An 18,599-nucleotide genomic window follows, 5' to 3' on the forward strand; every position below is an offset into this window, starting at 1 on the left:
CGTTTAGAGGCTCAAGTTCAACGTATTGGTTGCATTTATGGTACCGTTTTATAAACCGAGAAGTGAAACCGATAGAAGCAAACGTTATTATAAATATAAGACTTTACCATGTGATATAATAAAGACATTATAATGTGATAATATACAAATATGTGGCTGCGTTGAAAACAAAACATGTTTAAGCGGCTGAAATCATTCGTTTCGGGTTGTGTGAGTAGCCTACATGACGACCGTACAATCCAATATTACGCAACATTCAAAACTCCCAAACATTAAAGGAAATTGCAGTGTTGTAGTCGATTGTAAAAGGCACAGCACTTGTGATTCATTCATGACATGGTTTGGTTCACATTGAAGCTGATTTAGGGGGCGGTTTGTTGTGAGTTTTCTTCTTCAGACCTGCTCTTTGTCAACAAGTTCCTCCTCCCTCTCTTCGGAGGGAACTTGACTGAACCTTGAGCAAACTTCACTCCAGCACAGTCCGGGCGAGAAAATGGCTGGACGTGTGGGCACAAGTTTACTAAATTATTTGACATGGGGAAATATTGTCTTTAGGAACAAGAAATGTGCGCGCAAAAGTGTATTGTTCTCTTCACGGTGTCACGCGAGGTCTCAGTCCAGCGGCATCGGCGCGGCTCTACCGGACCTCAGCTCGCATCTCGCGGGAAAGACTTACGCAGATCTATATGAGCTGTCAGTTAAAGATCCAGAAACTTTCTGGGGATCCATCGCCAAGGAAAGACTGACATGGACCAAACCTTTCTATCAAGTAACGGACTGTGATCTATCTAGAGGGAAAATCAACTGGTTTCTTGGAGGGCAATTGAATGTCTCTGGTGAGTGTTGCAACGTTTCTTTACTCTTTAGTCCACTTCCCAATAAACAACAATTTCTTTCTATCAGATCAAAAAGGTATGAGTTTGGTTTATCTTAACTGAGATGGCAATACTTGTATTTTCTCAGGCTTTATAATTGCACCAAGAATAACTTTCTTGTCAACAGTAAGCACAGTAGTAACATAATTTCCTCTTACTATGATTGACAGTGAATTGTTTGGATGTACACGTGGCAAAGGATCCAGATAGAGTGGCCTTGATTTGGGAGAAAGATGAGCCTGGCACAGAGGAAAGGATCACCTACAGGTACATGAAGCTCCTGGGAAATGCACATGTGGCCATATCTCCACCCACCCCCATCCACAGTTTTACATTCACTCATTTCTACCCACAGGGGTTATAGCAAGCAGTTTTAACATGTGTTTTTAAACTATCTTGTTAGTTTTCAAGTAGTCTAGTCACTAATACTTGATATATTCAAGACAAGTAGTGACTAGTAGTCTGTTAGTCACTAGTGCACATGCTGTATGCTTTCTTCTGGCTACTTTATCCCAGTATTATATACTATTATGGTTGTATTCATATTTTTAATTAGCTTTTATTTTTATATTTTCAGTTTTAATTTAAATTTTAAAGTTTACACTGGAATTGAGAACAAATTACACATTGTGTTTTCATACTGTTCTTTATAATGTTGTGACAGAATAGAAATCCTAGCTGTACTGAGATAGACATGGTTAACGTGGTATTAGAGCACATTAGAGTTTGGGGGGAATTCTTTCATATTCACTGTCTGATGGAGAACAAAGGCAGATTTTGAGAGTCCTGTGATGGAATGTGAGTTCCCCCGCTCTCTAGTGCCTGAAATAAAGATTGAATGTCCCTGGCTGTGTTTCAGATCACTGCTGTTAACAGTAGGCTAAATATTTACAGGATCTACTGTCCTCGCTGTTACCAAAACACGATGGTCAGCAGGCCAGTTTTCTCTATTCCAGTCTGCTCACTGAACCTTAAAAATGAGCCATTTCTCATCTTTTATTACGGAGATGTGAAGATTACTTTCAAAGTTTCTCTTTTTCTAGGTCAGATAGGAAACATTTCAGGGTGTTTTGTGAAGCAGCAGTTAGTTTGCAAAATCTGTCGTGTGTAAATGATGACACCGTTAGGACAGCGCATGTATGCGTCACTTTCCTGCTTCCGTGGGTAAACAAGAAGTTAGAAGACATTGATACGCTTTAGTATGAAAGTGAAAGTGTTTTGCTTCTGACCTCACAACCATATGGAGGAGATCATGCTTGAGGGCTGACGTATGTACAGTACAGGCTGTACTGCAGAGTTCTGTGCTTAGACACACACTTAGTGTCTCATTTATGATTCGTCGAATCAAGATTATCCGTTTCCTCAGAGGCAGTCTGTCGTAATAATATGTTCATCAGGCCAACAAAAGCTTGCCAGTACTTTATTATAGTATGAATAAAGGCATAATTAAACTACACCCTTTAAATGCCAGTTTGATATCAAAAGTGCATAATCACAATGATGTGACTACTATGTTCAGTCCACTTCAGTTCAGCACTTGAACCACTTGAAATTGAACCATTACAGATTTACTTAAAAAACGTTCCCACCCGCATGATTTCCTGTTACTCAGCTGTATGTTTATAACTGTAAAACATTCGAATCTCAGGGAGCTTCTGGAGATGACCTGTCGCCTTGCCAATACATTGAAAAGTCATGGAGTCCAGATGGGAGAGCGGGTGGCCATCTACATGCCTGTGTCTCCAATGGCAGTAGCAGCAATGCTGGCCTGTGCCCGCATCGGTGCCGTGCACACTGTGGTGTTTGCAGGGTTCAGCTCAGAGGCTTTGGCTGGCAGAATTCAGGATGGTAAGTAAAATAATGTGGTGGTGATGGGGGGGTTGTCATAAAAGAGTGCATCGCAGCAGTTCTAAAATCATTTTTGCTACAAAACAGAGCAAAAAATAATTAGTTTTTAAACTATCGTCAGAGACCTAAAGAGCGGGAAGACCTGAAAACAGACTTTGTTTCTGCTCCATAGTCCTAGAGCTGCACGATTAATCGAAACCGAACCGCATTCGCGATTTGGCTTATGTGCGATTATAAAAATATAACGGCTGCAATTTTTATTAAATAAATATATATGCCCAGTGTGTTAGTGGAGAGCCACTCTGTGATCAGTAAATCCATGAATGCTAATCTTTCATATTAAAGTCTAAAGACATAGACCTGTTCTTGATTTTGCATACCTCTGTTCAAAAATTAAGAAATTGATATCACAGATAAAAAGCACAGATTTTTATAATAACAATATATTTTATAATAAAGCCTTAGACTTTTCTAATGATTTTTTTTGTCATAGGCTGCCTACATGTTAAGCGGTAACCCTGCAGTTTTTTTGTAAGATAAGTTTTCTGCGAAATATAAATAGTATTATTATTATAATATTGTTATATATGATCTTAAATACTCGATTTTTTTATTTTTAATAATGAAAATGAAAATGTTATTGTAATGGTAATATTTCTTTTTTTGTTAAATATTTTTATTTAGCAATAATCATAATAATTATTATTAGTCATATTATATAAGCACAAAATGTTATTTACGCACAAACATATAACTGGAATAATCGCAATAGGATATTTAATGACAAAATGTATGATATATCAAACGTTAAATTATTAGTGAAAAAGTGGTTTACACAAAAATATATTGGTTTCTTTAGAAATAGTTTCTGAAGGATCATGTGAAACTGGACTAATGGCTACTGAATATTCAGCTTTTCCATCACAAGAATAAATACATTTTTAAATATATTAAAATATGATTTTAAATTGTAAACATTTTTGTAAACAAAATGTATTTTTGACTGACCAAATGAATGCAGCCTTGGTGAGCATTAGGGATCAAAAACAATATTTACAATAAAAATAAAATAAAATAAAATATAAAAAAAATGTCCGACCCCAAACTTTTAAATGGCAGCATAGGTTAATTATAATATAAATAGAAAATGGGCTTGGTGACGTCAGTCAAGTTACTTCAGAGGCAGAGCAAGTTATTAAATAAAAACTTTTTTTCCTTACATGCACTGATGAATTGTGCACAATAAGACCAATAACATGTTTAAAAAAAGTAAGCATAGTCCATTTTAGTTGAACATAACATGGTTTAATCTTTAAAGTCCTCTCCTAGGTATTCAATTCTAGCAAAAGCCCTGCATGGCTTCTACTAGAATTGAATAAAGATGAAAAAAGACTTTAAAGATCAGGGAATACTGAGCGTGTCTGAAAAGTCAGGTGTGTTTCCATGTTTAGAATGTTTTATACATGCAACATTAGAGCATTATAAACCCTATGTAGAGCATCCAGTGATACTTATGTGTACGTGATGGTCTGGGGACAGAGATAAGTTTCAGAGGGCGTTTGTTGTCAGACCAGCCTGTCTTTATCTTATTTATTAAAACAGACACTGAGCAGATGTTTTTTTCTGATCTTATTGGATGTAATATGAGCAAATAAAATCCAACTACAGTGCTGCAGTTGAGACAGGTTTCTTAAAATGTCGCAAACTTATCAATTGCTTTCTTAAAATTGACCTAAAATTAGGTATTTTTACACATGCAGTGCCATCTTATCTGAATTTAGCTAACAAGCACATCTGCTCAGTGGCTTTATCAGCAATTGTACACTGTCATAACTGCATGTTCCTTTGTCTGTTTCATTTGATCTTTCTCTCCAATACACACAGCCCAGTGCAAGTTTGTCATCACATGCAACCAAGGCGTTAGGGGCGGCCGTCTCTTCGATCTGAAGTCCACGGTGGACAAAGCAGTGAAGAGCTGTCCGTCTGTCCAGCATGTGTTTGTGGCCAGGAGAACTAACAGTAGCATGCCAATGGGCAAACTAGACATTCCATTAGATGAGGTAAATCGCACAACAATGGCCTCCTGCAGTGTACAGACATTAGAAAGCCAAACTAGAAACATTTTGTCATTATCTCTAGTTGCATTTTTATACATCTCTGCCAGAGCTCAACAATAAGGATGGTCAGCCATTGACTGAATCACTATACCTTACAATTTCCAACTATTATTGAAATATAATACAATAAAGAAAACTTAACTAAAAAATGACATTTATATGTGTGGAAAATATATTATACTAAATGCTACTTTTTAAACGATAAATACAACACATGAAAATAAATATATATTTATAAATATGAATTGTTAAATGACACTTAAAAACAGAAATTTAAAAAGATAAATATAAAAGCATCAATTAAAATAAAACAATAAATATAAATAAAAAGTATTGGAAATTTTTTTGGCAAACCAAGTAAAATCTTAACTTCTGGCTCGATCAGGAAAGAAAAATTAAGCTTTACTTGTTTTGAGCCCTGTCTGCTTTTTTTACCAATGTGCCAGACAAAGGGCCCTATTTTAACGGTCTGAAGTGCATGGCGTGTCCGAATCCACTTTTGCTAGTTTAACGACAGAAATAATGGTCAGCGCATGGTTCAAAAGGATTGTACCTAATCTCTTAATTAGTCATGGGTGTGTTTTGGGCGTAACGTGCAATAAACCAATCTCATCTCCCATTCCCTTTAAAAGCCAGTTGCACTTGCACCATGGCGGATTTGCTTTTTACATGGTACGTGGGGCTGGATGTGAAAAATAATAACTGTGTCGGGCCGAAACTAGTAAAAAACACCTGCGTTACACCTGGCGTCGTATTGCTCAGGGTGTATGATAGAGCCCAAAACAGGCCGTTGAAAGATAATTTGTTCAGCCATGAAAAATAAAAGTAACAGGACTGCAACAAGGGAGAATTTGTTTAGCTTAAGCAGGATATTAAACATTTTTACATTTGGCAAAACATCAAATCATGCATAAATGTTTCCAATTATTTTATATCTCTGCAGTGTGTAAGTCACTTTCGGCTAGGTTTACAGTTATTAAGGTTTCATCTAGAAGGTACAGAGCTTTTCAAAGCTTTCTAATGGTTTGTGAAGCGGGGAAGGAATGTGTCCATAATTTGTACCTAATTAGGACAGAAGACTAGGACTATAGTTCTTTTTTCACTTCATTTAAGTAGTTGTGTCTTTCTGTCAAGCTAGAATTGTGTCTCTATAGTGATGTTCACCCACTTTGTACAAGGGCACACATTTCTACTTGTCTAGAATTGGTCACATAGTGGACACATGCTCTGCCAGTTTGGCAGTATCTTTTTATATTTTAGGACAGTTCACGGAAATACTGAATTACACATGACAGGCTGATCTGGTTCTCTGTAAACTCTCCACATGCAGTTAAAATGGGCTTTAGAGTTATGCTTTAAGATTAATGTTTTAGATGCAGGGTAAATATCTCATTTAATCTTGTTATTTGCAGGAAAAGCATTAGCCTCCGACATTAACGGTGGCAACACAAGCGGAAAATCCATTTAGACTATACAAAGATTATTATTTAATTACACAACAGATAAAAGGCAACAACAAAGCACATAAAGTTAACACTTTTATGCCTGCATGAAACATGCATATTAGATATCCAGGTGATTGTTAAAATTTAACTTGCATTTGAGTGATTATTAATCACCAGAGACCATTCCTGAAGCTCTACAGTAGCCTACAGTCACAGCGGCATGTGGAGGTTCTTCCTGCTGTGTGGACTTCCATATCAAAGATGTCCTATTGTTTCAGCACCCCTCGATGATGAAGAACCTCACACCGCGTCCTCCCCCTTTTGAGCTTCTATTTACCGGATTAACATGTTATGTTAACATGTAAATTAAATATTAAAACAGCATAAAAAGTAGTTTAATCATAAAGCATTCAATTACTAATTAATACGTGATAATTAATGCCATGCATCTACATGGAATCAAAGTTATATGTCTCACCAAATAGTGTACTAAATTTGATGTTTCTATAATAAAACAATAAAAATCTCAGACCTTTTCAGCGATACATGTTTTGTATTTGATTGTAAAATATTTTTTTTAAATAATAATAATTCTCTCTGTGTCAGGTGATGGCGAGACAGTCTTCAGTGTGTGCCCCAGAGCCCATGGACAGTGAGGAGATGCTGTTCATGCTGTATACGTCAGGCAGTACGGGTAAACCCAAGGGCATCGTGCACACACAGGCTGGTTACCTGCTCTACGCTTCCCTCACACATCAGGTATGTCTCTGTGCTTCTCTGATCGCACTGATTCTGTCACACGGGCTGAAGATCACAACACTGGGCAAAGTTTGAAATGGAGGGCTTTTTTAAAGTACAAAAATATATATGAATATATGTATGTACGTATATACAGTGGCAAGAAAAAGGATGTGAACCATTTGCAGAATCTGTGAAAATGTGAATAATTGTAACTAAATAAAAGAGGTCAAACAAAATGCATGTTATTTTTTATTTAGTACTGTCCTGAATAAGATATTTTACATAAAATTTTTTTACATATAGTCCACAAGACAAAAAAAATTGCTGAATTTATTAAAATAACCCCGTTCAAAAGTTTATGAACCATTCATTCTCAATACTGTGTGTCGTTCCCTGGATGATCCACGGCTGTTTTTTTTGTTTTGTGATGGTTGTTCTTGAGTCCCTTGTTTGTCCTGAGCAGTTAAACTGCCCAATGTTCTGCAGAAAAATCCTCCAGGTCCTGCACATTCTTCAGTTTTCCAGCATCTTTTGCATATTTTAACCCTCTCCAGCAGGGACTGTATGATTTTGAGATCCATCTTTTCACACGGAGGATGATTGAGGGACTCAAACACAACTACTAAAAAAAGGTTTAAACATTCACTGATGCTCTGGAAGGAAACACGATGTATTAAGAGCTGGGGGTGAAAACTTTTGAGCAGGATGAAGGTGTCCAAATGTTTCTTATTTTGTTTAAATATCTTTTGTTTTTTTTTCATTTAGTAGTGCCCTTCAGAAGCATGTTTCCCAGAAGACAAATTGAGTAAACCCCCCAGCTCTTAATGCATCGTGTTTCCTTCTGGATCATCAGTGAATGTTTAAACCTTTTTTAGTAGTTGTGTTTGAGTGATGATATATATATAATAATGCTATAAAAGCTGTTTTTTTATTACATTTTTTTATTAAACCTATCTTTAACCTTGTCTTTAACCAAATTTAATATGTTGTAATAAAATATAATCTAACAATTATTTCCTTGCCCTACATTGTAGTATATGTGTATATAACCAACACCAAATGTTTTATATTACATCATTTACCTACCACATTTACAATAACATTCACAATGAATATACATTCAGCAATTAATTTTCTGAATTATTTTAGATGGTGTAATTTTTGTTCATTTGTGTAACTGTATACCTGTCTGTGTCTGTGTTTGCAGTATGTGTTTGACTACACACCAGGAGATGTGTTTGGCTGTGTTGCTGACATCGGTTGGATTACGGGTCACAGTTATGTGGTGTATGGACCCCTGTGTAATGGAGCCACTTCTGTTCTGTTTGAGAGTACACCCGTGTACCCCAATCCAGGTGAAATATCAGTATATATAAAAATAAGTCATGGCATGCAGTATATTAATGCACATAAACTCTATTTCTTTTTTAATTTCAGTTTTAGTTAATGTGGTTTATAGGCATGATAATTAATTTGCATTTGTTTTGCCAAAGCATTTGCAGACAATAAGTAAAGCACAATTGTTGCAACAAATGCATCACTACAAAGAGAATTAAAACAGATGTGAAGTGTTTGGGAGACACAACTCAGTCCTAAAGTTTAATAATCGTGTGAGTCGTGTTCCTGTTCTCATCCATTCTGAATGAGGTTGTGACCCCTCTAGATCATGTCAGATAGTGTTACTGTCCCTCCCAGCCCTTCAGAATGAAGGCACTTCTTTTGTTCAGTTCTCAGATAAAATCCTGTGACACATTAACCTGTATAATGTGTCTTATCTGCCTTTATGAGTGTATTTTAATGGAAATGAGTCTTCATGAGTGGCCAAAGAGTAGTGTGCTCTTTACAATGTGACCTCTACAGGAAACATTTCCATTGATGTTCTTCTAAAAAAAACTACTTAACCCTGCTTTTCAAAGGCCTCTGTTTCGGTGCTGGTATCAATTAGGCAATGTGCTTGTGTAATATCGGGTTTTAATTAGTCATTACTGTTGATGTTCATATACATGTGACATATACATATGTTTTCTTGAAGTGCTGTGTGGTTTTAAATCAGACACTCCATTATCTTTGTCTTGGCTGTTAGAATGTGTTTTGTGATTGTTTTAGGTCGTTACTGGGAGACGGTTCAGAGGTTAAGAATAAATCAGTTTTATGGAGCTCCTACTGCCATCAGATTACTGCTGAAATATGAGGAAAACTGGGTGAAGAAATATGACAGGTCATCACTGAAGACAGTTGCATCTGGTGAGACTTCAAAAGTTGAATGGCAAAAAAAAAAAAAAAAATATATATATATATATATATATATATATATATATATATATATATATATATATATATATATATATATATATATATATATATATATATATATATTTGGAGTTATAATATATTATATTTGTGTATTTCGGTGCACTACCATTCTGACCATTTTAATGCATTATATTGATCAAAAGTGATAGTAAAAATCTATTTAAAATAGATCCTGTTTTGAGCTTTCTATTCATCAAAGAATCCTGAAAAATAAGAAGAAATGTATCTTGATCAGCAAATCATCATATTAGGATGATTTCTGAAAGATCATGTGACTCTGAAGACTGAAGAAATGATGCTGAAAATTCAGCTTTTTCATCACAGGAATAAATTACATTAAAAAAAATATTAAAAAGAAAAGAGTTTATTTTAAATCGAAATATTTAACAATATAACTGTTTTTGATCAAATAAATGCAGCCTTGGTTAACGTAAGAGACTTACCAAATGTTTGAAGTTAAAATGGGTATTAATCACATCTATTTTCTCTAGAATTGCTTAATATATTTGTCGGTCCTTAGTTTTTTCCACACAAATAAAATCAAAATTGACCTGTATTGTAAAAAAAAATTTTTTTTAATTAAATAATTAGAAAGATATATATTTTTAAAATCGTATTACATTGAAAATGTGTGCTCTGTGTAAATACATCTCGAGACTCAACATTTAGTTTTAGCCGTGTAAAAGTAAGTGTGTTATTTATCATTTAACACACTTTTTAGCAACATATTACCACTTAACCCTGGGTTACTTCAGGTGGATTGCTTCTCTAGGAAGAGGGATAAGTGCATTGCAAGGGCTCAGTGGGGATGGGGAACTCATCAGCTCTCCAGTTCAAGCACAGATTTGATGTTTCGAGCACAGATATACTTCCACCAGGGAGAGCATTCAGCCACAGTTAAAGTTTAGCCTGCTTACTCTAGATTATTTTAATGAGTCTTGTCACACAGCCTTTGAGTTCAACAATGGAAAATCTGACCATGCGCCAAACATCAAGGACACTAGATTGTGTGCTCAGCCGGCCTGGCCCCTTTAGTACCTGTCAGTTCCACTAAGATAGAGCTAAGATTTTCTTGAATTGCAAAGTCATTCCATCATATTCAACTTAGAAAGCATGTTTTTGGTCGATTCATTTGTCTACATAATGATCATGTGAATGTGTGATCTGTTGGCAGTTGGAGAGCCTATTAATCACGAGGCGTGGGAATGGTTCCATAATGTGGTCGGGGATGGACGATGCCCTCTGGTGGACACATGGTGGCAGACAGGTAAAATGAAATCACTGCATCTGTTCTCGTCCGTGTATACCCTTGATCTTTGATCTGACAGCTCTGATCAAATTTACCATGCATGGCTTTATTCCGAAAAAATTGATTGTTCACAGGCTCTCTCTCTCTCTCTTCAGAAACTGGCGGTGTGTGTATCGCCCCACTACCAGCTGAACCGGGAGCAGAGATCCGGCCTGCCATGGCTATGAGACCTTTTTTTGGCATCCAGCCGGCACTGCTTGGGGAGAAGGTGATCTATACTTGTTTATTTGCGTCCTGACTCACTGCTGCTTAGTCACTTGTTTTTTAGGAACACAGGTTGCATTTATAGCAGGTTCAATTCCTCAACGACGCAATAGCATGTCCACCTCAAAGTTAATTTTTTTTTAAATTGTAATTCACAACAAAAAAAGTATTATGATATGAAGTGCCATTGAAATATAAAGTGGAAATAGCAAGAAATAAAGTTCCGATTGTGAGATAATAGAGAAATAAAAAAAACACAATTGTGAGATATTGTCAGGTCCGGCCTAAGCCTTCATGGGGCCCTAAGCAGAATTTTATTTGGGGGCCCCTTCAGTGCCACTGATACTATTGACTATTGTCGATGCTTAATTATTCGCACACAATAAATTTAACCCATTATCAATTTTATTAGTTTTGCTTACATCGTACCAATGTCTGCCTGGCATGATTTTACCCTTAAAAAGTAGCTAAATAAACCAGCTGACTATGCATTTACTGTAAACAAGTATATGTCTACTTTAATTGCTTTTGGTTAAAAAATTTGCAACATGCAAAACTGCAGAACAATTAATTAAAAAATAAAAAATACATGTAAATGTACAAAATAAAAATATATTCAATTAAATATTTAAACAATGACATAAAATGAAGAGATCAGATTGACCTGTAACAAAATAATAATAAATGTATTAACATTAAAGGGATAGTTCACCCAAAAATAAATATTCTGTCATCGTTTACTCACTTTCAAGTTGTTTTAAACTTGAATGAGTTTCTTTTGTCTGTCGAACATAAAAGTTATTTTGAAGAATGTGGGAGAATTGCTGGTCTCTAGTGACTTCGATAATATAGTCAATAGGGACCATTGTTATAGTCAATGTGCTCGCTTCCGGTGTATTTGCTAAGAAAAGCAGAACAGCACGCATAATCGGAAAAAAAAACATTACAATTGTGAAATAAGAAGTCATAATTGTGAGATATAAAGCCCTAATAGTAAGATATATTCATAATCTGAAGGGGGAAAAAATGTGATTGTCAAATAAAAAGTCATTATGTTGAGATATAAAACCCCAATGTAAGATATACTCTTATTTTTAGCTCTTTAGATCCTGGCAAGCTGAATTCTATAGTAGTTTGTTCTAGATAATTGTTAGCAGACTGTCCTTTTCAGACCTTAACAAGGGTTTTATTTATCCATTGCTCTGCCTGGTTCTGCCTGGATCCAATGCACTCAGCTTCTCATTTCTTCAAGGAAAGCTTTGTATTCCAGATCCTGATGGATGTCAAATTCTCTTCTGCAGTTGGAAAAAAAGAGTAATGCGTGCTGGAGCATGTCCAATTCCCTCTGAGGCACTCTTTTGTTACACTCTGGGGCTATTCACAGAGATTTTTACCCCCTGCCATGAAGATCAACTGAGAGACAGGCCCTCTCAATGCACGTGTTTTAGTCATGTGGAATAATCACCAACCTTTTGGTTTTTCAACAGGGACAGATAATAACAGGAAATGATGTCAGTGGAGCTCTGTGCATCAGCCAGCCGTGGCCTGGAATGGCCAGAACCATATTTGGAGACCACCAGAGATTCGTGGATGCATATTTTAAACCCTACCCAGGTGAGCAAGACCCCTGGGGCTCTTGAAGCTCCTTCTTTTTATAAAAGTTATGAAGAAAATGTAGAATTTAGAAAAGTTTGGATACTTGTTGAATTATGTTATTTCTGACTTTGACTTAAGGAATGTGATCACATCCTGGCTGGGAAAATGTCCAAATAATTTTCAGTTATTTCCTCATTTGCAAATAATGTTTAGTGGATTTTCAAATGTGCTTTTTACTTCATAAAAAGTTTAAAATCAAAGTTGACAGTTGATCAAAGGAATAAGTTGATCTTAAGTTGTTAATTGATACCATGCCATAGGTCATTATTTTACGGGTGATGGGGGGTACCGCACCAAAGACGGTTACTACCAGATCACAGGACGAATGGATGACGTCATCAATGTCAGTGGGCATCGGCTGGGAACCGCTGAGATAGAAGATGCACTGGTGAGACCCCAAGTTCCTTTATCATAATCATAAATCAGTATATAAACCACTACAATAATTGGTTAAATTGATCATGCCAAATACAAAAAAATTATAAATAAAAAAAACATTTAAAAAAAATAATATATATATATACAGTGAGTATATATGTGTGTTGGTTTTGTTCTATAGAGAGTCTGTTTTTACAGAGCTTCAGCAAATGTATACTATTGTTCTACTGTTCATAAGTTTGGGGTCAGAAAGATTTTTTTTTAAATAAATTAATACTTGTATTCAGCAATGATGCACTGTATTGGTCTAAAGTGACAGTAAAGATGTTTATAATGCTGCAAAAGATTTATATTTCAAATTGTTTTTTTAACTTTCTATTCATCAAAGGATCCTGAACAAAAAATGTATCACTGTGTCCATAAAAAATATTAAGCAGTACAGGTGTTTTCAATATTGAGAATAATAATAGTAAGAATTGTTTCTTGAACACCAAATCAGCATATTAAAAATTATTTCTGAAGAATCATGTGACACTGAAGACTGGAGTAATGATGCTGAAAATTCAGTTTTGCCAACACAGGAATAAATTATATTTTAAATTTAAATATATATATTCAAATTGAAAACTGTTCTTTTCATATAAAATTTCACAATATTACTGTTTTGGTTAATTAAATGACACAAAGACTTGTTTACTGATGGTAACTTAATGTCATTTCAACAAATTGGATAAATAAAAATGTCTAAAGTCAGAATTTTTGACAAGATTTTTGCAAATTAGGCATTTTATTCAAAGAAGCACAACATTTAAAATGAAAGAAATTATTGGAAAGAATTAGGAAATTATAGTAAGGGGAGTTGTTGGTTTTAATTGATGAGAATATTTGGGACAAAATTTGTGAAAATGCTAAAACAATATTGGTCTGTAATCAGCAATTCAACTGAAGATTTTACATAGATTACATATATCTCCTAATAGTAGACATGCTTTTAATAGTTCCTTTTCCCCTTTTTGTCTCAAATGCAAGACCGAAATTGGCCCACTGTTTATGGCCATGTTGTCTGATAAAGAAATATTGGAATAACATACTTCATGACAGTGTTTCCCAACCTTTTTTCGGTCATGACACCCTTTGAAAATGTTCTCCATTTTGTGGCACCCCCTTGCATACGTTACGCTAGGGGTGTAACGGTACATATTGCTCATGGTTCGGTTTGTATCACGGTTTTAGGTTCACGGTTTCGGTACGGTTCAGTATTTGCTATGTTCAGGGAAAAAAGGACTACTGTCAAATAAAAATAAAGAAAATAATAAGAACAAATAATTTAAATACAAGCACCAGCACAAATAAATACTATTGAGCAAAGATAGGCCTACTAATAAAATAAACTATGCTTTTCAGGTTTTTCAGGTAGGTCTAACATTAGTTTTCAAGTACAGAAATGTATCAAATGTAAAATAACATTGCATATTTGAGTGTATAAATTAAAGATTAATCATATTAAACTTACAAAAGCTATTCAATCAAGAGCAGTGAGTGATGTCCTTGTCTTTTGTTGTTTGACATTAAACAGACAGCAGTAAAGGCTACTGCCCCTTTAAGACCTAATGCACGGATATGCGTCGTCTTTCTCGACTATATTAAGTTTACTTAAGGCATATACAGACTATGTCTGCTAGAATACTCATCAAGATGGACATGTTGACATACTTTTTGTGTGAGTTTGTCCGTTCAAGAGCAAGACTTGAAAGAGAACTCAATATTTGCGCGCTGTGAGACTTTTGGATGAGTGCACAGAGACACATTTTCTCACAGCGCGTGCGACTTCTCATTCGCGTCTTCTGGCACTACTACACCCGAGTGATGACGGCGAAAATGACTGGTCATATTCTAACATACGGCAGCACTCGTATGCATTGAACAAAGTTTACAAAGAGAGAATTATTATTTTTTTTAAATAAATAAATATATATATATTTGAAGGACTTTTACACGGCACCCCTGCTCTCGTCACATGGCACCCCGGTTGGGAAACACTGCTTCATGATATGCAAATGATCCTAAGTATACATTTGGAACTGGACCCCTTGTCACTGTCACTGGGCTTGCCTACTGATGATTGAACTTCTGTGGCTAATAGAAGACTTGTAGCATGAATAAAACATTCTTTTGCAATGGATTATAGACAAACATCCCTCTGTAAAAGGATGGGGAAAAGTGTTAATGGTAATGATACCATTAGAATACCTCATATGTCTAATCCACACTAAGACAGACTTTTTTCATAAAATATGGGAACCATTTTTAAATAATCTGGACCCTAGAGTCGCAAACATTTTGTTGTTTGGATTTTACCAATGAGCGTTTTGTACAACCATAATGTGTGAGCTAAAATGTTGTAACGGAAGTTTGTATTCTCTGAGCTGTTTTTTATTTATTTTTATTAATGTATTATATATATATATATATATATATATATATATATATATATATATATATATATATATATATATATATATATATATAATATATATATATACTGTAAATATAGCTAATCTGTTCTCTCAATGAATGGATGTTGTTTTTGAGTTTTAATCTGTGAAAAAAGGCCATTAAAATATATTTTTAAAATAACTAAATAAATGCAGCATTGGTGAGCAAGTTCAAAACATTTTAAAACTCTTATTCCAAACTTTTGAGTGGAAGAACAGAATAAAATTTTTGGATGACTGTGTTTCTCTGGCATCAGGATGAACATCCGGACGTTCCTGAGACTGCAGTGATCGGAATTCCTCATGAGATCAAAGGAGAAGGTAAGGCCCCCAGCAATCTCATCTTTTCTCATACATGAGCCATCTGGAAGAAAAGCAGAGCCCTTTTGACCCAATTCAATGTGTGCTTTACAACAGCCTTGGTCATTTGTGAAAAGAACAGAAATAACAGAGATAATGAGCTGTCACAAAATATTCAGTGTTTAAAGTAAATATAATCAGATGCCTGTTTACATTTCTCTCACTTTCTCTTCCTCTCTTTCTCTTTCACCAGTTCCATTTGCATTTGTCGTTTTAAAAGAATCTGCTACTGAGAACCAGCAGGCTGTTGTGGAAGAACTGAGACGCTTAGTGGCTACTAAAATAGCTAAATATGCCATCCCTGATCATTTCCTGGTAAAATCAGTGACATTTTTTATTGAAACGTATTGTACAGTGTTAATTGTTAATTTATATTTATATATTCAAGAACATTTATATCAGTAGCATGATTATGACCAAAATATGTTGTCTATCCGTCTGCACAGATGGTTTGAAGATGTATTTGTTTTGTCAGCTGTGAAAGCATCTCTGCTCTCTTTTTTAAGGTTGTGAAGCGTCTTCCTAAAACACGCTCTGGAAAAATCATGAGGAGAATCTTGCGAAAGGTCGCCATGCAAGACACTAGCAACCTGGGGGACGTCTCCACGCTGGACGACCCCTCTGTCGTTTCAGAGATCGTTGAAGCCCAAAAACACTACAAAAATCATGCAACTAAGAAGTAGAAAAAGACTGTTGAGATGTTGCCACGTTTCATTTGAGGACCTATGAATATGATACTGTGATGATGACAAGGAAGTGCAAGTAATTCATGTGTAAATGTGAGAGTAGCAACACAGAATGCATAATTTGCAGGTTAAATGCTTGCACCTGAATCCTGAAGGTTTGTACAACTTGGTCAAACATCTTTTTAAACATGAAGCGTTTTGTACAGTGTGCTTCCTGCAGGCTGAGCCTGGATGAGATTTGCTGTGGAACATCAGTATTTTGTTCTTGAGAGAGGATTTTATTTTTAAGGTGCTCATCAGTTTGTCTTTAGACAAATCTCTCCTCTCTCATATTCTCCTTTTTTCTTTGAAGCCTCTTTGGAGTTTTATGCCTTCATTTCCTAATGTTTATGACAAAATAAACATGATATGACTAATATGATTAATATTCAATCAATACTAAAATGACATGATATGATACATGCTTCACATATTATAAGTGGAAGTATTTTTAGTATTTTCTTAGAATAAGAAATCTTTATTTTGAAGATTAAAAAAAAATGTTTGAATGTATTGTATGGCTGTGTGTTATTCCTTCATTTCTAATATAAAGCACTAATATATACAGTCACAATCAATTATTAGTCCCCCAGAGACTAATAATTTTCACACCAAAAAAAGCATCTTTAACAGTAAAGTGGCAAAGCGATAATGTCGATATATACTGATTTTGAGTTTTTGTAATACAGCTATGTCAAAAATTGTGTTAACACAATTACGCCTTTGAAAACTCTATAACATACATACACATACATACATTTAGCCTATGTGTGAACAAAATGTATTACATTAGAAGGTCTACAAGAAGATTTCCAAAACACTAAAAGTTCCTATTCTTAGCTGGCAGCCTTATTCATAAGTTTAACATTTGTTGTACCAAAAAACTTGATCAGAGCAACTTAGAAAAGATTACCTAATGAAAGGAGGGGGGGGGGGGGGAATTCAAAGCGGAGTATAAGAAGAACACTAGACAAGCATGGCCTTCATGTTGAGACATCTTGCCGCATGCCACTCTTGATCGAGAAGAACATAAAAGGCCGACTTGAACATGCTAAAATTCATTTGGATTGACCTGTGTAGTTCTGGAAGAATATTTAATGGAGTGATCAAACTGGAACTTTTTGGACTCATGGATCAGCGGCTATGTCTGGTGCAAAAAAAGGCAAAGCTTATGAGCAGAAGAACACCATCTCCATGGTCCAACATGAGGTGGTCCAGTCTAGTTATGGGGGTGCTTTGCTGTTGCAGGAAGTGGAAATCTTGACTGAAGGACATCATGAATTCTTTGAAGTATCAAGTCATTCAAGCAAAGATGGTGATGCCTTCAGTTCAGAGACTGAAGCTTGATGATCAATGGACTTCCCTGCAGGACAGCCATCCCCAAGTATACATCCAAATCTACTTAAGATTGGTTTAGGGATCAGTCGTAGAACGTTCTTGAGTGGCCTGTACAGTCTTAAGATTTAAATCTCATTGAAAATATATTTGGTGGAATTTGAAGAAAGCAGTGGTAAAGTGAAGACCAAAGATTATCAGTGATCTCCTTGTTGGGAAAAAAAACAGCATATGCTGGTTAGGTATATGTTTTGAAGCATGGCATCTGGTTTGAGCTGGTTTAAGCTGATCAAGTGCTGCTTAAACCAGCTCGTGACCAACTAAGGAGCATCATAAAGCAGTTCAAACCAGCTACAATGCTTCAAAACATACCTAACCAACAAGCTGTTTTTTTTTTTCAACAGGGCTGGAAGCTTTTTCAAGCGAGGAATTGGCCAAGACTTCAGTAGAGAGGTGACAGAAGCTTCTAAGCACTTACAGGCAGCGTTTACTGGAGATTATAAGGTAACACTTTACAATACGGGAGCACTAATTAACTAATTCACAGATATTTATAAGTTAGTATGACTCATGAAGAACTAAACCATTTATTAATGATTATCAGCAACAAATTAAGATTCTATATGATTAATAGATAATGAAATAAAATATTAATTGTTATTAGTTAAATGTGTCATAATGTGTTAATTCCCTAATAACATATTATAATAACTAATAGTGTAAATTAATATGTTAATTACCACAATGGGTCGAAGCCATGCATTTCAACTTCCAGTTGTCTGCTTTAATTAATCATAG

At 35.3% G+C, this 18,599-nt stretch overlaps 1 protein-coding gene across 1 annotated transcript; it reads left to right on the forward strand.

Moving 5' to 3' along the window:
* Positions 1 to 271: 271 nt before the first annotated feature.
* On the forward strand, positions 272 to 17,125 carry acss1 (acyl-CoA synthetase short chain family member 1). The gene is made up of 14 exons (XM_079832443.1): positions 272 to 836; positions 1,046 to 1,142; positions 2,524 to 2,723; positions 4,608 to 4,783; positions 6,892 to 7,044; positions 8,234 to 8,381; positions 9,133 to 9,270; positions 10,514 to 10,606; positions 10,744 to 10,856; positions 12,340 to 12,466; positions 12,769 to 12,896; positions 15,639 to 15,702; positions 15,935 to 16,056; positions 16,248 to 17,125. Exons 1-14 carry the CDS (start codon positions 494 to 496, stop codon positions 16,422 to 16,424), a joined length of 2,079 nt encoding a protein of 692 aa, XP_079688569.1. The 5' UTR covers positions 272 to 493; the 3' UTR covers positions 16,425 to 17,125.
* Positions 17,126 to 18,599: the final 1,474 nt, after the last annotated feature.

This window comes from Gobio gobio (genome assembly GCF_949357685.1).
Source record: "Gobio gobio genome assembly, chromosome: 13".
Classification (NCBI taxonomy): domain Eukaryota; kingdom Metazoa; phylum Chordata; class Actinopteri; order Cypriniformes; family Gobionidae; genus Gobio; species Gobio gobio.

Bases quoted from the DNA above. Each gene is read 5' to 3' on its own strand.
- acss1 (XM_079832443.1), top strand. From the start codon at position 494: ATGGCTGGACGTGTGGGCACAAGTTTACTAAATTATTTGACATGGGGA. The intron at 1,143-2,523 runs GTACATGAAGCT...TTCGAATCTCAG, and splicing joins GAGGAAAGGATCACCTACAG to GGAGCTTCTGGAGATGACCT. The intron at 12,467-12,768 runs GTGAGCAAGACC...ACCATGCCATAG, and splicing joins ATATTTTAAACCCTACCCAG to GTCATTATTTTACGGGTGAT.